The sequence below is a fragment of the Leguminivora glycinivorella genome, chromosome 17 (assembly GCF_023078275.1).
Source record: "Leguminivora glycinivorella isolate SPB_JAAS2020 chromosome 17, LegGlyc_1.1, whole genome shotgun sequence".
Taxonomy (NCBI): domain Eukaryota; kingdom Metazoa; phylum Arthropoda; class Insecta; order Lepidoptera; family Tortricidae; genus Leguminivora; species Leguminivora glycinivorella.
In genome coordinates, this window is record NC_062987.1 from 6,112,844 (window position 1) to 6,135,397 (window position 22,554).

Below are 22,554 nucleotides of genomic sequence, written 5' to 3' on the forward strand. Positions count from 1 at the left end.
AGGCCAGCATTGACATCCATATGTTACTGTCGGCAGAATAGTGTTGTCCATAATTTTTTTCTTTAGATGTATGGGTAATTTACTTTTAAATACGTCTTTCTTTGACCAATATCTTTTCCATCCCATAGATATTCTTCTTTCAATTTCTTTTTCTATAGAGTCTTGAAACGTAATTAAGCGCCCTAGATAAATATACTCATTCACATATGCAATCTGACTGTCCTGTATCTTTATCGGTTTTTTCTCTCCATTAGTCATTATTTTTGTTTTTTCTATATTCATCTGTAGCCCAGCTCTACGGCTCTCCTGGTCCAATGTTTGTAGCATAGTTTTTAGGCCTTCGTGGCTTTCTGACATAAGGACTATGTCATCTGCGAATCTCAGATGTGTAAGTGTTTCTCCATTTATATTTATACCTTGCTCTGTCCATTCTAATCGCCTAAATATCGATTCTAGTAGAGCGGTAAATAGTTTTGGTGATAGAGGATCTCCTTGTTTCACTCCTTGGCTTATTGGAAAGGTTTCTCCCACTCTTTCTAATTTGATTTTTGCTGATCCTTTTTGATACATACATACATACATACATACATACAATCACACCAATCCTTTTTGATATATTTTAATAATTATGTTTATACACGGTGTTTCCGGTATCACTCAAAACCTCAGACACCCCAACTGATTTTTATTTTTTTAAACTCATCTAGAGTATTCATCTTTTAATCTGATCGTTACTTTTTTTTTAATTGAATTTTTAATTTTCTGTACAGCTCTACTTGACTTTTAGCTCTACACTCAATAAAATAATTGCTAACTACCATCATAAACCATAAGACTATTTATTTGTGTACGTTACTGCAACGACATAAGGTTTACCAATAGACAGCTAAGATGTCACTGTAAAACACTTTAAAGCTTTGTCACAGTAAACTTCAAATTGGACAGGTAATCGCAGTAAGCAAATAAACTCAATATTCAAAATGACAAGGTTGTAATTAGGTACGAGTTCAATTTGTTATGACTTATGATAAACATTAAGATTAAACTGACAAACAACGTCAAACTAGTAGCGGAAAAAATAATCGTCCAAGTAACCGGCCAGTATTAATACCCCTAAATACTGAAAAAAGGTAAACAACCTCTAGCAATGCGATATACACAATGTTGTATTACGAGTACAATAGAATGGGCACGTAAAAAATAACTAATAATACTAATTTAAATAAAAATATTACCCCCATCAAGATATAGCTCAATCGATTCTACTCTCGATTCTGAACAAACTGTTGTCAGGTTTTTAGTGTTAAGTGAAATACGGTGTATACTTTGAGTGGACTCCTTGCTCTTTAAAACTAGACCATAGATAGGAATGTGAGATAGAGTCGAATGCCTTCATGTAATCCACAAACCCTATGTATACAACTTTATTGTATTCATTAAATATTTCTATTATCTGCGTAATTGTAAATATGTGGTCCGCGGTAGAGTAGCCTTTTCTGAATCCTGCGCATTTCCAATCGCTCCTTATTTCTTGCCAGATAAATAATTTGGTGGTGAGAATGACAAGATGATACCTTTTTCTCATTGCACAGATAAAGAATTTCAAAGTGACTTGCGAGAGATGATATTTTTTCTCCTCATTGCACTGCTCTAATGCAAGTGGTGTCAAGTATAAAACAGCTAGAATGAGCCATTCGTGGTAAGAACGCTGGTGCGTTCTTATAGATAGACCGTATCTCAAAATACTACGTGAGCTCTAATGCTAGCGCAGTCCAAATAACTTGCGTGAGCTAGTTTTGAAACACTGGTCGACTTACGATGTTTATTTTAATACCAGACGTTATATTAGGCTGAGGACACGACTGGTGATACCACAACATGCAGCCGCCACAGCGAAATAATCTCTTGAAAGAATGAGGAGCCACTCTCAAAGCTTATGACAGATGGCGCCACCCTATTAGTCCATTACACAGATAAAGAATTTCATACGTGAGAGCGAGAAGATGGTATTTGTTTTCTCACTCACACATATGAATGACAGTGACATGCCTAGACACCTGCACAGGCGCCGCCTGGCGGGATAAAACGTCAGTGTGCCTCCTCATTATAAAATCTCAAATAGACCGACATACAATCCATTTTCTAAGTTCCTTATTCATTTTGAAGAAATGTTTTAGCCGTGGCCATTTAAAGAGTCTTACCCAGTTACGCAACTTACTGCTTCATACTCGTAATTCTACATTTTTGAACCCAGTGACTTACCAACTTAATACCAACATGTTGTGCCAAGCAAGTGTTATTCTTGGTAACAGAGAAGGAAATCAAAGATGAACTGTAAGGTACTGTCATAGATTTTACCTCAGAGCATATAATACTAGAGAGCGGACACGCCACCGGCGGACGTGTCGCAGTTGTAAAGCTCATTGTATACCGTTGTCGTTGTGTGCGTGCGTGATACAACGACTCGCTGGGCGTTCGCATGTACACAGACAACGCCCTGCGATGCGCGTGTATTGTGCAATAGGAGCGTCCATCTACAAGTGTGTGTGCTTTGTGTGCGTTCTACAATTTGCGACAGGTGTGTTCAATACAAATCTATCTCTATGATTACTATAACTTTACGATTGTATGTAAGAGGTGTCTAAACTTATTGTTAAATTACTTTTTCCCCTCACTAGCTCGGAAACACGTGTTTTGTCATTTAATACCAGCGGGTAAAAACGCATTTTATCCACTAGTGGGTAAAGTAATTTGACCTTGAATAAAGTCAAATTAACTGCTTTAAAATTGATAAAAGTAGGTGAATCCAGTAATTAAGATGATTTACCACCTGTGGAACTACTGGAAGCAGTGATAAACGCATTTTTTTCCGTAGTAGTTTCCTTGCTATAGTGAGGGGAAAAGTTTTGTGTTACACTCGGGTGCAAATGTATTTTACTTCTCGTGTGTTAAAAAACTCGCAAGTTCAGGATTCTATTCTTGAACCACTATAGAATCCTTTCACTTGCTCGTTTTTCAATTCCACACTCGGCGTTAAAATACAACTTTGCCCCCTTGTATAACAAATAACTATTATTTAAGGAAGCGTAGCATTATTGATGGATTTCTGCCAGTTAATTGACTTGCTTAGTCATTAATGTCATTATATAATTCTTGAATGTTTGTAAATATGTACATAATTTTGACTACTTATTTTCAAAAGAGCTTACTTAGGTTTTCAAAAACAGGAGGATGAGGTATGAACATTTCGTTTGGTGTGATACGTTTAGTTAATGCTGTGTAAGTGTGTATGTTTTAGTTTGACTTTTTATTATCTGCGAAAAAATACACATGTATTTTGATTATCTTTACAGATAATTAGATGAGATGTTTAAAATTATTTATCAAATTATTTGCTGAAATATGGACTCATAATTATAAAAGTATTTTATCGTAGTTCATAACTTATACATATATTTGATGCTAATTGTAAATCCTTATGTCACCTGAGTTGCTATCGAGTAGAACTAAAAAGTTGTCTTTAATTCAGATTATTTTCACGTGTAAATAGTTTGCATAGCGGTTTGTCTAGAAGGAAAATATTATGTTTCCATAAAATTAATTGTAGTAAATTGACTCGAATCGAGGTTTTGAATGAGTTACGTGTGTGAGTGTTATAGGGGATAGTTGTTCCTCAAAGAAATTTATTATCTTATTCATATCATAGACGAATAGCTATGCTATGTATGTTATATATAATACAATATTGAATGTACAAAGTCAGTATTTTGCATTGTAAGTTGCTCGTAAGGTTGCAAGTTTTTTGTATAAACGCTTATGAGAAGTGTTAATTAGTTGTATATTTTTTTAAAAGTTAAACCGATATTAACAACTCTCTTTTTGTATATAGGTACTAGTGTCAGTTTTGGGTGAGATATTCTGAAATATTTATGTTGTTATTTATTTTGAAGTGCCAAATCAGTCGATCTATCCACTCCATTGATATAAATGGTTGAGGTCAAAAAACAGCCATTGTTGTTTAGAGCTCTTTTTCCAGTGTATTATGAAGTATTATTTATTATTTTACCTTTAATGCACACAATAAAATAGTACTCAACAGTATAGCGAAGAACTGCACCATGTTTATGGGTGCCCATACAAATGGTGCAAAACAATAGTATATTCTGTATTAAGGGCGAAAAGTGAAAGATTACGAACGAGAGGCTGTTTGAAGCCATCTTGTAATTTTTGGCAGGTCGTGGAAGGTCCCACCCAGGTATTCACTTTACCGCCCTAGGGCGGTAAAATAGCTCATTACGTATCAGTATGCAGGCATGTAATGACATCATTTACGAGGCAGTATGATGAAAAACAAATTAGTAAAATTTGTGTTAAAATTAGTAAAATATCTTTACTGTTCATTTCAAATTCGACCTATAGTGGCCCTTGGGAGCTTTCGACCACAGGCGATTGATCGATTGCTTTGGCAACGTCTTATCTCGGGCAGAGAGCCACGTAGAGATCTGTCCGCGAAATGCAATACTACGTCACAACAGAATCTTTATTTATTTTGTTGTTTTCATATTATATCTGTGTCGACATTAAATTCAATTACGAATGCAATATATTAAGTCAATTTAATATTCGTTTTATTTCTCCAAGCCTTGGTAAAGCTATTATTTTAATGAGGAGGCACACTGAAAGGTTATGACAGATGGCGCCACCTTAAGACCACTTGCACAGATAATAATAAGACTGCTTTTCACTTGTATCTGTAGGTTTTTCTTTAATAGCCGTAATACATTTCTGGACCATGCCAATGCCATTTCATACGTGAGAGCGAGATATTTTTTTCTCCCTCTCACATATACGTTTACCGGTGGGGCGATTACACCTAGTGACAGGTTGTGAATGACAGTGACATAACTACGCACTTGCAAAGGCGCCGCCTGGCGGGATAAAATGTCAGTGTGCCTCCTCATTAATGTCACACCTCGGACACTGGCAATTAAATATATGAAAGAGGCGCGTTCCTAGCACACAGTCTAAGCTCGTGTAGGTGAACGCGTACTATGCTTGTATGAGTGACATATGACAGGTCGACTGTTCGCGTTTTTGACAGACGGTAACTGTGAGGTAACCGAGAGGGGGTGGGCGGCACCTTCAGCGGGAAGCAGGAGTGGCCATACTGTATGATGATACTCTTTATTATACTGTGTTAATGTCTTGTCTCTTAGCATATTGTAGTAGTTCGGGTACCTACCGTGTGTGAATCGCCTTAATCACCATACTGTCCTGCTCGGAATTTTAGATACGGGTAACGGGGTGGCTTTAAGAAGTTTGGGGTCACTTTGATGGAGTTTGAACGGCCTTAAGATAACCATTATTCATTATGTACCTACTGAAACTGTTTATGTAGATCACTATAATATGCTTCTCATGTTCTACTATAGAAAATCACGAATTAACAGTTATTTGTTTTACAAGGGGGCAAAGTTGTTGTTTAACCGCACGTGCCAATATTGATATCCGAGCAAGCGAAAGATTCCTTCAATAAGTGGAATCTTGAGCGTTGCGAGGGTTTCAGGGCACGAAGGGTAAACAAAATTTGCCACCGAGTAAACACAAAATTTTTCACCACACCAAAACGAACAAAATACTGACTGTATAACATCAAGCTAAATCAAATCCAGCAATCTATTCAATATTTATGATTCAAAAATCATCATTTATAAGTAAATTCTACCAGCCAGCTTAAGACATAAAGTTAAAATTTGTATGAAGATACTTTGCACTCTTGTGGATAAAATGCAATTTTGCTATCTGTTTTCGAATAGCAAAGTAAGTCTTTACCAGTTGGTGTGGTGAAAATTACTTTATCACCATGTAAAGAAAAGCCACCCCGTTTTGCGTATAGATTGTGTCATTCACAATGCCTCGTATTTTCAAATCTAACCTTTAATTCAATAACAATACGAACCAATGCAAGAGACCTCGCGAATCGCGATCTGTAGTGCAGATTGCACGAATATTTAAAATAGTTTTGAGGTGGGAAAACACAGTTTATTTCATTACTTATGTACATGGTGGGTGTAAACGGCGTATATAAAATTTACGCGCATGGCATCACAGAACACAATGTAGTCACAAAAGCTAATCCAACTTAACAACTATTGATACATTTGTGTGCGATCATTTGCAAGATATAATGTTTACTAGCACGGTTGATATACTGAGCCATGCCATTACATTGAATTTAACATTCAAACAACTTAAGGCTACTTTAGGATAAAACGGTGGTTCTATTCAAGACTTATTGTTAACTGGTGATATTGCGAAGTTTTGATATAAATAATGAAAAATATTAATGAAATCATGTTGTCGCAATATAACGAGTTACATTCAAAGTTATGAAAGGATTTGTCTTGGTCTATGCACTGTTCCTTCTACAAGGGAATCACATTGTCTCCGATACTACACAGGTATCACATTTGAATATCTAACTATTTAGTCCTACACAATCCAACTCGTCTCCCCTTGATCTTACAATCGTATTCTAACACTGAAGTACATACATGTAAATAGATTTTACATTATAGCACACGATAAACGTATTGCTAAAAACCGAAGGAAACAAATAGTGCCGTTATAAAAAATATTCTTCAATGAATCGCTACTATCTAATAACAATAAAATAATAAACGCAATCCTATATCAGTCTTATGTCTATATTAAAAATAAATTTTATTGAAGAACAATAAAGCTAGAAGAATTAAGAAATATAATAAATATGACATTTAAACGGTACAATATTATTAGGTACACCAAGATTGATATTTTCGCCTTATACTAGCATCCAACTACAATTAAAATTAATAAGGGAACACCCAAAAAATCCGAAAAGTATGCTTCTTTGGTTTCAAAGTACTTTACTGAAAGGAAATCTTGTCATAGCATAGGTAAATGATTTAGCGGAAAATTTAAAATTAAACATAATTTTACAAATTGATCTTTCATCAGCATACTACATCTATAGGTAATTAGGTATACTTTTCGGAATTTTACATAGTGTACCCAATAAATAAGTATTGCATGTTCAGTGTCAAGTTAATACCACAGGGTTCCTTTAATACTGACGAGTCCATACAATCGAACCTTCAGAGATATGATATACATAGTGCCATGCTATGTGTATGTAATTTCCATGTTTGTTGAATACCGAATAAGGACCTACTGTTGAAATAGGTGCTGGTGATAAGGTACCTACATATAGTTTTCCTAAACATAATTATACTAGGCTCAAGAGTGGAAATATAATAAACTGGGCAATATATCATCTGGTAATGTACTTGTTAGTAGGCATCATACATTGTAATTAGTCTCAATCAATGACGATTACCTAATATAAAATATAGCAAACATCCTAGCCATTTAATAAGTATCGAGATTTATCTAACTTCTAAGATAGATCCTATTGAACATTATCATAGGGGTACGAAAGAAGCTACTTTTAAAATGAATCAAACAAATTGTGATAAGCTCCGTACAATAAGTTACTAGCAAGCTCATCAGTAATCTAATATATCTAGGAATAATACTTCTTAATAGGATGGCAAATGACGTTCAATAAATATTTATAGATTATATTTTGTAACAAAAATAAGTTAGTGACTTTGGCATTTGACTCATACCTAATTTACAGTCCAAGATCTGTGAATACAAAATATACTTACATATTATATCGTATCTCTGAATATGACGTCCTCGGCTGGCTCTGAGACCTAAACGTGGGTAGGTACATTTTATATACAAACAATAGGCACTGAAAGTTTAAATATGACCGTATGTACGTATACTCCTCTGAAAAATCTATGGCAGCTAAATCATTACAAGGTGCGTGAATGCCTCGTGCACAATCGAGGACAGCTTGCGTTCCTATTTCATTAACTATGTATTGTGTTGTGTTAACATAGAAGAGGCGGGTGTTTAAATAATGTTTCAGCCTTTCTGCGTCCGATTACCAACCGCGATTATAGGACTTCTTAACTATATCTCTATATCATTCATTAGATATATTGAACTGGCTTTGGTGCTCAACAATACCAGAACATGCATGCTTTAAATTTGGACACTCCGATGTACCTATCTGATAGTGGATTTCCTTCAAGTTCCAACACCGAAACATTGCTTTCAAGCTGGGCTAATAATATCACCGCAATAATTTAAGTTCGTCAGTTGCGGGGGTTTTTCTTTTTCACTCCAATAAGGTGACATTAGTGTCAGAGGCAGGGGCTTCGAATTTCCCAGTTATGGCCCTGCTCCGTGACACGGATGATGTACATGTATGAGTGTCGTATTCGTGCTGTTCTACCTATGGATAACATCATAGATACTTGCACTCAGCAAGAGTGTTTCTTACAATTTGACTATACACGAAAAAGTCTGAAAAATTTTGCTCTTGCTATGCAGTGCAGATATTCTGGGCTATCAACCTATAGGTAACCGCAACCCACTTCTTTCGTTCGAATAAGTACGCCTTAACACGTTCACTGTCCCGTTAACTTTATGTTTTGTCTTGATAAGGCCTGTGCGTGATCAATAATGTAGTATAGGGGCTGGACAGTGAACCTGTTAATTATTTGCGGTGACCCGCCCATGCCCACGATATGTACAGAAGCATTCTAGGATGGATCGAAGAAGCTTGAAGCGTGGTGACTTGGAGCTCACTCCTCGGCGTCCTCCGGGTTTTCAGCAGTGAGCAGGTTTGTATTGTCGTCTGCCTGCAGGTCTGAGGTCAGCTGTGAACAAATTAAATATATTTCTAAAGGCGCTTTTACACTGGACCTATCATTAAAGGCCTAAGTCCATAATTAAAGGCACTTTGTATGTAGCTTAAGAATTAGGAGGCCTCTTCACCATCTGAAAACGATTGCTAGGGTTACTTGTGCTTGCCTTGCCTGCCCGTTATGGCTGAACCTGCCTACGTAGAGCTCTGAGATAAGTTCGTAGGTAGGTACTTATCTATCTGACCTACAGCTATATACTTAACTCCCATCTGCAAAATCCTGTTTATTCAAAGAATCGTAAGTATATAAGGTACAGCGGGGCAAATCCCTTTAACAATGCAAACATTATAAAACAGGAAAAATGGATCAGTTACATTTGCCCCCAGTCTGTATTTACCCCGCTGTACCTTAGATACTTAGTGAATAGTACTCACAGCTCAGCAGTTCTCGAAAAGTTTGTACAAAAATTAAGGGAAAAGTTAAATTTGTTTTTATTAATTCCTATTTTGTTACCAAGATTTTGTTGATGAATTGAGATTTTATTAAGTTTTATTTCGTCATTAAGGTTCTCTAGTATCTATATTTTCTTAATTATAACAATTATCCTGTATATATCTTACGAAAGTCGAATTATATTACTAAATGTTGGTAACAAAATAGGATCAATTAAAATTTGCTGACGTGTCATTGTACAAAGTTGACGGGAATTGCTGATCTACTGTTTGTTATTCTAGTTGAACAAGTCAAATCAAGTTGAATCAACATAAATAAGCAAATTTGTGATAATTGTGATCCGTTGTCAGGTTCTTATCCCAGAGGATGTAAAAAGGATTTTCCCATCAGTTTGTGCCGCCGGGCTTTTATATTTAGGAAAATACATCGCTCCTTGAAAAACATAGTGTCATTAAATGAAAAACGTCTTTTTTGGGTACAATGGTTTAAAGTTTTGAAATTTTTGAATTGTCAAAAATTGCCATTTTTACAACAAACTTGTAATTTTTTGGCAGATCTTGTTAGTTTTGTGACTAAACCTGATAGATATAATAGTAAATTGTATTTTTTTTATTTTGTTTCTAAGATAAAATTAAGCTTAAACAAAATGGTAGTGACACTTTTCCATTTATTTTTGTTTAGGGACACATGACAACTTTATATCTTCGTTTTACTTTGTGGAAAAATGACACTATAGCCATTTTTTTATGAAATTTACCTTTTATTTCATAGAATAATTAGCAATCAAACCACCTTTTATGTATATACATTAAAATTTATTGAATTAAATGACATTCGGTCTCAAACCCTGTATCTATTTAGCATTACTGCCCTTAAAAACTAGTGTAAACACTCCTGGCTTGCCCTCTTAAACAATAAAATATAACTAAAAAAATATTAGAAACAAAAATCACTTTCAGTCTTGACATTTGCGTTAGTAATACAACATTTATTATTTTAATATCCATAAAATTTATGACATTTTATACAAAAAATTAAAATTGTCAGGAAAAAGTAACCAAAGTGCATTCAGGTTAAAATTAAAAAAAAATCAAACGCAACAAAATCAACAAATATCGAAAAAAATGACTTAAAATTAACCTTAAAACCCAGTGTTCCTCCCTCTGGCCCTTCCTGTAGCTTCCATGCGATCAGTTATGGACCTGATCAGTGTTACGATCAGTTTTTGAGGAATATTTTCCCATTCCTCAATAACTACTGCTTCCAGCTTGTTGACGGTGGCTGGAGCAGGATCCCGTGACCAAACAAGCCGTTTTAACTCATCCCAGAGATGTTCGATGGGGTTCAGGTCGGGGCTCGTTGCTGCCACTCCATTACGGTGCATTCCGACCTCATGCATCAGGGAGTCCCGCACTATCAAGGCAGTATGGCAACGGGCGTAGACGTGCATGAATTGGAAATCAGGTCCAAAAAACTCAGCGTACGAGACCATACGTTCTTCTAAGATCTCCATAATGTAACTGCCTGCAGTTAAGGATCCGTTTTGCCGTCGATAGAAATGCCGCCCCAGAACATGCACGAGCCGCTCCCGTAACTGACTGTTTCTTCGGTGAAGACTGGTGTAACCTGCTCTCCTTGACTCCTGTACACCCTTTTGCGTCTACAGTTGGCGTAAATGATCTCCTTCGTCTCATTGGGGAACAAAACTTTCCTCTATTGCTGCAACGTCCAATCCTTAAGCCTTATAGCAATTCGATTGGGGTATTGGCTCTGGCTTCAATTGGTATTGGTAGCCTCTGTCAGCTCTTCGGGGTAACATTTTCTTCTCCCTCAATCTTCTTCTGATCATGGAGAGAGATCAAAGAGGCCGATACAATGTACCGGTCGTCTCTAGCGGTGATGCAGCGTCTTCTCTCAGATCCTGGCCTCCTGATGTAGCTACTGGTCTCCAGAAACCGCAACAAGACTCGTCGCACCCGGAAACGGATTATGCGTAGGCGTTCAGCAACTTGCTATTGCCGTAGTCCGTTTAGGAGCAGTACCACCACTTGAGCTGCTTTTTCTGGTGTTTTACCCCTATTGCCTTCAAGGCTTTTTTTTCTGCAGGCATTCGTCCTCGGTGACTTTTGGAGTGCAAAAGATCCACATGACACCTTTACAGCTCCTTCTAAAACCGTCTGGGGTAGCACACCTAGAGTCCCATTAAAATCGCATCAATACCTTTTTTTTTTTTTTTTTTAAACCACGGCAGATTGGCGATTATTGTTTTTAAGAAAGTTGTACACCTTTTCTCTTAAAGGGCTTTAATTGTACTTTGAAATGATACAAATATTGATAGATTACAGTCAATAAGATTAGAGATATTTTTGCTTAAAACGATTTTGCGCGAGGTGCGATTTTTTTTGACGACGTGGTATATATACCCTAACTTATGCGAAGTTTAGTCGGCCGCTTGAAATGTGCATGCTCGTGGCGATGTAGCAAATAGGTGATCTGTAGATGCTGGTGTGTTTATACTATTGATGATTGCTTTGAATTTTTGAGCCTTGAATATCGTTGACCCATTTTTTACTGTAACAAACAAATATACTTATTTATGGCTAATAATTTAGTTATATTAATGCACAAGAAATTTATCCACTAGCAATCATAGTTTTTAAATTGTATCTTAAATTAGTAATTGTGTCTTGTAGATCACAAAAATAGCAATTACTTCATAAAAAATAATTATACAAAAAATAACCTTAATTTTTATTAGCGCTGTTTATAGGTATTTTACAAAAAAATAGAGTAAAATGTCTTTTTCATAGAATTTCATCAGAATTGTGTAGGTTTTTGTGCTAAACTTAAATGGAACAATGGTATTAAACGTAATAATTATGTCTAGAAGGTAATTAATCATTAACTGTTTTGTAATTTTAATTACCGCAAAGCATGACATAAAACTTAAAGTGACAATAATCAGTCAACGCGCTTAAAGCTACCATTACCAGTTAAAGTGGCTTTAAACCCATAACAGCGGTATTCCATTTCTTTGCAAGCGTAATTATGGTATTTCATACAATCGAAAATGACACTAAACAGATAATGACGATTCATTCATGCAAATTCTTTTTAGCGAGTTAAGACCATAACGTCATTTTAAGTAAAAGTACAGTACAACTTTATTTTTAACCTGCATTAAGCCTAATAGTTTAAAGCCAAACCGTCATTAAGTGCACAGTGTCACTATACCTATCTCAAAACGTTTAGAATTGTTAAAGTACTAGTGTCATTATAGCAAAAATGACACTGTTACTTTAAAATGAAACTCAATATTGAATAGTTAATACAAGTTCAAAGTGACACTTTAAGGATTGATACAATGTTCCATAAGAAAATTGTCATACTTACCATTCAATCTCGCGGAACACCGTCACTAAACACAAAATGACAACTTTCGTCTTAGAGTTCACTACATTTTGATCGGCGTCCAGGTCATTAATGCAAACATGACATTGTTCCCGTCCCCTACTCGTCTATTCCCACTATTCGCCATAATGACATTAGCGCCCCCTGTCGCTTCTAAGCGAGCTAAATCGATAGGTGTCTTTGCATTGCGTTCGTTATGAACGCGCGACCTAGATACATTTAGTTGTCTAGAATAGGTATATTTCAAGAAGCTAAGGATAATACATGTAAGTATGTACTCGAGATTGTGGTTAGTTAAATTGTTCTCGTCTTTAAATCTCTGGAGTTTTGGAATTCTAGGCTCAGGATATTTGTCATTTTGACAGGGTGGTTTTCTTTTGTGATATGACAATAATACAATATGTACATATTTCACAAATATACCTATACATTATATCATCTTTTTACGCTAATCTAAGAGGATATAATTATAGGGTTCTGGAAGGGACAACACTGACACCTTCCCAACAGGCGGTTCGTTTGCCTAATATTATGATTTTAAGAAACGCTGTACTTAGGTACCCTATGTATACATTCACACATGTATTCCCAAAAAGGGGTAGGCAGAGCACATGCAACTGGTCAAGTTTCGGTTCCCTTTTAGCAATTAAGGGGTTGAATTTTTGTTTGTGGTATAGATGCGCTTGCAACTTGTCGCTCATAGGTATGTGACGTTAAGTATCTGGGTAAAGGGGCCTTATTGTCGATGGCGCTTACGGCGTTATGAGCGATGTTCGTATACAAATACGACGCCGCGAGACGTAAGCGCCACCGGCAATAAAGTCCCTTTACCCAGATAACAGCACATATGACATAATATACGAGTAGGTATTAGGTACCTATTAAACACATCACAATTGATGCAGACTGCCCGCTGTCAACTTCTATGAAACCCACGGGAGAAAAGGGGGTGGTAAAATTCTTAACCCGCCACCACACGGTAATAAAGTAATAAAATGTACCTAAATAATAGTTTATTTTTATATTTAAGTATCAGAACATTTCTCACGTTATCCCTTATCTTACTTATTACGTACCTACCTACACATTATGTAAGTATGTTTCAATAAAACCTAACGTTCACGTTTGACTGAGGCATGTGGGTGGGTGGCTGATGAACAATGAAGGCCAAAGAGCTTGACCTATGCCAACATTTCGTACGCTTAAGATGACAACACTGTTTGTAAAGTTCGAGTAGAATAGTGCAACAAATGGCCGCTTCATAATAGTACATTGTGCAACAAGGGGAGGAAGTTGAATATTACTAACGAGAGTAAGTTAAATCGCGACGGCTTGCCGGAGCGATTTAAAGGCTCGAGTTAGTAATATTCATACTCCCCGAGTTACACACAATGTTTTTCATCACACTCGCAATGTAAAAAATATGTAAATAGATGTAAAAAAGTTAAGTACGGTACAAGAAATTTCATTATTCCCTTGGGAGAGCGATTTTTCTATAACTCACAGTCTGCCTGCGTGTAATAGCACATTTAAAGTGCGGGTGTGATGAAAATAAATATAAATATTGGGGAACATCTTACAGACACCTACCGTAGTACATTTATATAGGTACACTATTATTTTTGGACTTCTGTGGTTTATTTAGTTGTACCACTTGTACCTGTGATTAACTCTGTAAGGTACAGCGGGACAATTTCGACTGGGGGGCAAATGCAACTGATCCATTTTTTACCATGTCTTACGATATTTGCATTGCATTGTTAATTAAAGTGTCCACTGGTTATGTATGGCACGTTTGATACTGAACTTAATAGTGTAATAGGGCATTTTCAGAATTTGGGACCCCCCAATTAGCGTAAGTTGTTAACAAAAATTAATTCAATGTCAGTTTTCTGACGATAATTAAGCATGAAACGTCAATATAAATATTGTTTTGCGATACCTAATGTGACGATAATGAAGCATAAAATCTATATAAAAATTTAGGTACTTTTTTCACATTCTGAATGTAGGTACATTAATTCAGAATGTGAAAAAAGTACCTAAATTTTTATATAGATTTTATGCTTAATTATCGTCACAAAACTGACAGCGAGTTAATTTTTGTTAACAACTTACGCTAATTGGGGGGACCCAAATTTTGAAAATGCTTATCAATGGAAAAATGGATCAGTTACAATTGCCCCTCAGTCGAGATTTGCCCCGCTGTACCTTATTTAACTTACGTTAACGTTTTCACAGAAGTAGTATTGTTACGGAGACGTATGAACGTGTCATTCTATTTCAGTCAGTCTCAAGATGTACCTACCTACCAGTGGCGGGGCGTGAAAATTTTCGTTGGTAAAGCCGGAGGGGTTTTTGGAAGTTGTTTTGTATGGACTTCTACAGATACTAGAGAATTTTAGGGAACCCGTTGGGAATCAAAGTTGTATCGACGCTCCGCCACTGCTACCTACTGACATTGACTGAACCAGCATGACAAATACGAACCCTTTTCGCACTACATAATACGTGTTGTTTATCTGTTTCTGCTATTTCGTTCAACGCGTGACGAAACACAAACTACAGTTTGCAGTAGGCATATTTTAAGTTAAAGGTGGTTCCACACTGGGCTGTTATAAATGTTATACACTATGTAACATAATTGCCGAAGATAAATCCTACGGCTTATACATTACCTTCTATAGTACCTTTAATTTTCATGGTGTTTATTTAAAAAAAAGGAAGTGGTATTCGTAACCGCTATTCGATACCGGTTATGCTCTTAAATGGATCACCAGCATTAATGTTACACCCTGTATAAGATTTATAACGACCCAGTGTGGCAGCACCATAACGAGTAAAATTAAAAAGCTTGCACACGTAAAGGTGCATCCGGGAAATTGCTAAATTTAACGTCGTCGAAGGTTGCTGAAAGACGGCAGTGCATCCCATATTAGATTGCCTTTCCACTGAGGCGGATATTGGACTAAATTATATAAAGTCACCGGCAATAACATCGTACGAAATGAAGGCTGCATAAATAATTTAATTTTCTCCCTATGTTTCAGTTGGAACTTCAAACTTAGTAAATTTGTTCAGCGCCGTGCCGGGCCTTAGTGCGTTTTCACATTGTCCGATCCGATATCGGATGTCGGACCGATATCCCATATATTTACGCCGCCATCTTTTATTTTTTCATTTGAAATCCTTCCTACATCCGATATCGGATCGGATAATGTGAAAACGCACTAAAGGTTCCAATTCCCAAACTAGCAGCGTTATGTCGGAATGTTAATTGTAGCAAGAACGATTTAATACGGGACTGACAAAGCCTATACAAAAAAGCGTACCTATCCTTGAACTGTATGGCGCTGAAAACTAGATGGCGCTGTTTAGCAGCCTGGAAGTGGCCAAAATCATATTTTCCCCAAATATTTTGGCGTGCTTTTATTTTTTATAAGAACAAATGATGTATGTCATATTTCATATTTCTTTATTTTAATGTCATGATATCACGTTAATAGGTATACATTTAAAAAAAATTGTAGGCATATATCATCAGTGTAGTTATGATAGTATTTAATAGGTGGTGCTGAAAAAGGGAGGTACGATTCTTAGTATTAATAATTATTGTTAATACATACATACATACAATCACGCCTGTATCCCATAAAGGGGTAGGCAGAGCACATGAAACTACTAAAGCTTCAGATTGTTAATCCGTACTAATATTATAAATGGGAAAGTGTGTGTGTCTGTTTGTTTGTCCGTCTTTCACGGCAAAATGGAGTGACGAATTGACGTGATTTTTTAAGTTGAGATAGTTGAAGGGACGGAGAGTCACATGGGCTACTTTATGTCACTTTCCGCGCCGCGGGTAAAAGCTAGTCCTTTATAAATTATTCTTGATTGCAGTAATGAACAGTACCTGTAAGTTTTTATTTGCCAAATAAATGCTATCTGTCATCTCCGCCTCACAGGAAAGGTACATGTCATGTCACCATTATTTGTAGCGTTCTGAAAAATAACAACTCTGTGTACTAGTACATATACGAGTACATATAAAGACTTATATATACTTACCATATATACAAATTCGGTTGTTTTTTTTTTACCTACTTTTGTTTTGACTTATTTTTTATAATGAGTTTGTATATTTATTGTTGATAATATGAAGTGGCCTAACGGAGCCGACATAGTCCCATGGACCAAGGCTCCTAAATATATTAAAAAAAAAACAGATTAAAAAAAAAATATATATAAAGACTTACCCCAATCGCCGCGGCGTTGTGGCTCCGCTTCCGTTTACGCACGGCCAGCGCCAGCAACAAGACTAGCGCGATCGACGAGAGCGCCGCGACCAACAGCGGCAGCAGCAGGTTGTCGCCGGGGGAGTAGCCCTGCAACAAACAGTCCTTGCTTATTGGGGCACCGATGCCTAATGTAGGAGTGAGTGAGTTGTCGTTCGACACCCCTGCTGGGGTGTGAGTGGCCCCTTCCGCGCTGGGCGCTGTGGGGGCTGTGTCGGGGCGCGCCCCATCCATGTGGGGCGGTCTGACGCCGTCTTTTTGTGGACGGCTTGGCGATCCGGTGATTGCTAGCCCTACCGCTACCGGCCGTTATCCAACCCCGCGACCCCTAGCCTGGTGATACCGTTTGAGCGGGGCCAGGTTCGGGGCCCTAATGTAGGTCAAACAAGCGGCAGTGGCTAAGTAGGTATAGTACGAATCATCTGAGATGGTTTTTTGGCTGTTGCCGTAATCTGTCAAACAGCCTTTGTTTCTATTATTCACGGCGGCTAACTCCCGTCTCCACGGCACGCGCTAAAGTCTCAATGTAGTTAAAAAGCAACAAATCATTTTAGTAATAAGTCTCTCTCCAGATACTAGCTAAACTACGTAAACAAAAATAGAAACCGAGAAAATCGTGTAGGTACCTAAGAAAAGAAAACTCGTAAAACAAAGTTTTGGGTCAGTCTTTTATACCTTTGCGCGGACACATCAACACACTAAACCTTCAAAACTACGAAGTTAAAGGTAAATAAATTTGTCCGATTCAGAGAAAAGGAATCCAATTCATATCTAACAAGTTTTGATATTTTGGTTATGACGGTTTTGATACGACTTGCACTACCATCTTCGTGATTGGCGCGCATCTGACGAACCACTTTCAATTCATTTGGGTCTTAAGGTCTTATCAAAATGCAGATGAAAATCATAAAAAAATTGCGAAATCTGGATCTCATTCCGGCTAAAATCTATATCCACAAATCTGACTAGCCTGAATAGCGATAGCGACATTCCAATATTGGCTATGGGCGCGTATAAAATCCGGAGTCGGAGTTGAATTTATGTTTTATGTAAGTTGCCCGATGAGTGTTCGAGATAGGAGCTGTTCGGGTAGTAGATTTGATTTGAGATTATTTTAATTGGGTCATGTTTACGATATAGTCACGATGTCACGCTCCGCGTTGTACAGTCTTTTGTTTTGTCATCCCTCCCTCATTCAAATTTCAAGACTCTTTACTTGAGATGAAACTTAAGATAAGAGTTCAGTAAAAGAATATCACACACCCCAACACAGACAGGTTATAAATCATACCGATATCAATCTTAATTACCAGTAGCATGAACACGGAATACGAAATTTAATTTCGGTTTTAAATTTTATCAAATTGTTTGAATACAGTAGGCTGACAAAATAGTCAATAAACAAGGTATTTTGCTACGCTATATTACGTAGTAAGTAAGATCGAAGTTGGTCAAGCCTGTAAACATTGCTACTCAATATTCTCAATAAAACACTGGTTTTGTAAATCAAAAGCCAGGTATTTTTAGTATGAAGAGATGATTTATTCACCGTCCCTGCAATCAATGAAAGTAGGTATTTTATTTGTTTAATCCGGGGCCGATGACATTTGACAGTCTATGGAAAACGACAAAATGTTTTGAAGAACGAGCGCTAGGAATTTTGAATCTAAGTAGTGGTATAATTGACCACTCGTTTTCAACTCTATTAATTACTAAAATAGGCTTGTCTCGTTCACGAACTATGAACTGTTAGGAATAAAATCCCATCAATGACCGAAATGAACTGAATCTTTCCGTGCTCTGTGAATCGGTCTTTGCTCATTTAGTTCAGTATAGGATCGGCGAGCGCGAGCGGTTTGGATCGAGAATGAGTGTGTGACTGCGCCAACCGAGAGCGAGAGCTACTTAGCAGAGCAACACAAAAACGTCAAGTTTTCATATTGAACTTCGGTTACTTACAACCTTTCGGTCCGGAATGTTACTATCTGTGGACTATTCGTATAATTTCGACACTATTTTGTCTCATTCGTTCTGATCTTTCCGACCGCAGTGGTCGCTGGTCTGGCTGAACTAAATGAGCAAAAGACCTAAAAGAGCGAACTAGTTCGTGGGAGCGATTGAACGAGATCGAAGCGCTCCGGTCAACGAACGAAACGGCACAAGCCTATACTAAAATTTATTTAGGTAGGTGCAGACATTATGAAACGAAATTTACGAAATCAAGCGGGAGAAGTTGTGAAATGGGCAGTCCCAGGTAGGTACCTACATTTTAAATATAAAACAAAACACAGAGAAGTAGGCAGGGTAGATATACTTATTTGTTGCGGTTGAGCTTACTTTAGGCTCGTTGTAAACTGCAAGAACAATACCCAGACTGAAGAGTCATCTGGGGAAACCAGGCGTTTGCAAAACTACGTAGTACTCAAAAGGGGCTATTGTGAGCTCCATGACATCTCTGCTTTCCACACAACATGCGTAATAATACACGAACAGGAGCTTTATTCGAATTACCTAAACTGACGTTTCGTGTTGATTCTCCGTTAATGTGAATAAAATCGCAAGTGGTCGAATGAAAGGAACACTCACTTGTCAAAATTAGATAGGTATTGGCAATCCACAGTTAGGTGACAACCGTATTGTTTTCGGTGTAGGTATACAGTTAATGGAATCAAGACTTTATAGAATCGACATGCGATAATATCCACTGTTGATTTTAAAATGAAGCGACTATGACAGTTAAATTAACATATAGGTACACAAATTCACGCTTGTATGCCCATACGGGGTAGGCAGAGCACATGCAACTGAACCAGTTTCAGTGCCACTCTTGGCAATTATGTGGGTGAAACTTGAAAGTAAACAAAATTGTGACGTCGCAGTAATTGATCGCCAGTCCTGCCCAGCATGACATCATGCATCCCAGTATCATTATCATGTCATGCATCAGCATGACAGTTAATATTGAGTCGAATAAGGCCCCAGATATTACGTGTCAGACATTTCACACTCGCGTTGCGTTGTAATGACACGACTAAATATGTTCTGAGGTTTTAAACTCTCAAATTAACTTGGAGCTGAGAGCAATATGCCGGTTCGTCGACGAGGCGCCTAATTTATGTTATGAGCTGCTTGGGAGAAATGAGCGGAGCCTCATTTCAGACGCTATACCTAGATGCTTTTGTTGGGAGGGTAACTTAAAGCGAAATTAACCCGGCAGGTACTAAGTATCTTTGTCAGTATTCTCAGAAGGTTTCATCGGGTCTGTATGTACTCCAAGAATATAATTTTTTTTTACATATTAAAAGCTTAATTTTGGTATTTCATTTCTGCAAATAGGAAGATAATAGGTAGGTACATAATTGAACATTATTACAAGATACAATATTCATTTCAATTTTCTAGGAAAAATACTACTAGTGACGCGAGCAGATTCAATTACGCCTGATGAAAGGGGCTAGACGGAATTTATCCTTCCTTGGATTAGATTACATTACGGATCATAATAAAATTTTCTCTCAGGACTATCTAGTTATATTAAAACTTTCTCTCGTATCCGCAAAGTAATTGTGTTATGTAATTCGTGTCCTCGCCAGGGACTGCTGTCCTCAATTACCTTGCAACGTTGTTGATACAACATTTTATTTATGGTATCATATTTGTCTCCCAATATGAAGTTAAAATAAATATTACCTTAATGTGGTCATTTGAAATGTTATATTATGTCACCTCAAAATCGTGAGTTTGGTACCAGAACTCTATTAGCTTGCAGCAATAATTTCATTGCCCACTTTCGCAATATTTTACGTCTAACTACTCTTTAATATACCCAATTATAGATAGGGATACATGCTCCGTGCACGCTTCGATCAGACATGAGACATGTCTTACGTAAGAAAGGAAATATTGCAATCGTACTTACCGTCCATTGAAAGTATGATGACGTATCCACGAAAGGCCACCGGGCCCCGTACCACGTTCCGTCGCCCGCCTTGGACACCGTCACCTCGTCGCCGTCGGACGCAGGGTCCGGCTTCAGCGGCGGGAGGGAGAACACCTCATCCACTTCCAGCGACTTAAAAGTCTCGTCATCATCGACAGACAGCAGAGTATCCTTCCATTCACTCATTCTAGAGCTGTCACTGGTGGTCGTGATCTCAGTTGTCATAGGAGGACGCGTCGTAGTTCTTTTCGTAGTAATTAGCACATCCTCAAACACTTTTGGAGGATCAGTTGCTGTTTTAACTGACGGAACGAATGACCGAGAGTAGTATCTATACACATTCCGCACTGTTGGTTCAGGTGTTACAGTAGGTTTTAGTGGTATAACATTATTACTATTTGTGCCCCACGGTTTGTTCGACATGTACTGATCTAGACGTCGAATGCTACCAGAGGGGGTGCCTATGAGGGGAATTTCCTCGTTATCTTCAGTCGGAATTGGAGGAATTGTTGTAGTAGATGTCGAGCTTTTCCACGACCTTATAGCGGGCATAGTCCAGGGAGGCGTCGTAGCACTTTCACTGACAATAGTTGTCGCAACCGTTGTGGGTGCAGTAGTAGGAGACGCAGTAGTCGATGTCGTTTCAAGTTTTGATATTAGAGTTGAAAGCAGTTCTGGTGATATATCTTTTAGGTCCTTTTTGCGCGACTTCACAATTTCCCTTCCGCCCGGCGTATGAGGAGAAGACGTAATCACGTCCTGGTGGCTCCTGCGAGCGTAAAGCGCTCCATTCATAACATAAAGTGGAATTGATGCCAACGCCAACGCTACTATTATACCAAATATCACAAGCAGAATGTATTTCACTGACGATCTTTTCCGAGAGTGTCGAACGTGGATCGAGGGGCTGTAATCACGGCCTTTGCCTTTAATACCGCTGTTGTTGAGCACCTCCTCAGTTTGCGGCAGGATGGTGTACTGCAGGCTGTTCTCGCCATGGCGCACCGTCTTGTACATGTTAGCGGAAGTTAAGTATTGTGAAAAGAAACACTACAGTTAGGTTGTCACATGCACTGCTATCACATATTTTGTGTGGGCTGAGGTGGCAGCAGTCGCGGTCGCTAGCGTGGCGAGCGCTCGACGCCTGGCATCGCGGTGCCGTGGCTTTGTGCGCCGTGGGGGCTGGTGCGGGGCCGACGCATGCGCGACAACATTGAGCGGCGCGCGCCCTCCGCCACACCGACACCCCCAGCTTTGAGGTTATGACTGAAGCCGGTTGCTACATCACACGGCACGACCATAACAATAACAATACCGTACTCATTAATTGTGCAGTCTCTGCACCGACAAGACTGCACTAAAGGGTAACCTCACTACTTAATCCTGAAAATGAGTACGACATTGATAGGCCTGTTAGTACCTAATTGGACTTGACCGCAATTTTGCAAAACTTTTTACCCGGGTGTCAAATGAAATGGAAAATTTAGTTTGGGTTCACATAACGACATTATTGGAGCAGGCGAAATGGGTAAAATAATCTTGGACGTATTTTGCAGCCGTCTTTATGATTGTGGAATTTTGTAAAGCTTGTTTACGGTAGCATATTTTTCTTTCCTTCGCTCATACGGCTCATGCCAAACTGGTTTTCAAAATATTTACATATCTATACATGCGTCTTTCAAACTTTAGGTCA

At 37.9% G+C, this 22,554-nt stretch overlaps 1 protein-coding gene across 1 annotated transcript; it reads right to left on the bottom strand.

Annotated features, from left to right (window-relative positions):
- Positions 1 to 8,333: 8,333 nt before the first annotated feature.
- On the bottom strand, positions 8,334 to 22,120 carry LOC125235490 (cell wall integrity and stress response component 4). The gene is made up of 3 exons (XM_048142061.1): positions 20,841 to 22,120; positions 16,883 to 17,011; positions 8,334 to 8,777 (listed from the first exon to the last, which is right to left on the bottom strand). The coding sequence occupies exons 1-3, from the start codon at positions 21,876 to 21,878 to the stop codon at positions 8,703 to 8,705; spliced, it is 1,242 nt and encodes a 413-aa protein (XP_047998018.1). The 5' UTR covers positions 21,879 to 22,120; the 3' UTR covers positions 8,334 to 8,702.
- Positions 22,121 to 22,554: the final 434 nt, after the last annotated feature.

What these genes read in the sequence shown, in the direction of transcription:
- LOC125235490 (XM_048142061.1), bottom strand. Translation starts at nt 21,878, where the DNA reads ATGTACAAGACGGTGCGCCATGGCGAGAACAGCCTGCAGTACACCATC. An exon ending in CATCATACTTTCAATGGACG is followed by an intron (nt 17,012 to 20,840) that starts GTAAGTACGATT and finishes TGTTTGTTGCAG; the next exon opens with GGCTACTCCCCCGGCGACAA. An exon ending in ACAACGCCGCGGCGATTGGG is followed by an intron (nt 8,778 to 16,882) that starts GTAAGTCTTTAT and finishes ATTTGTTCACAG; the next exon opens with CTGACCTCAGACCTGCAGGC.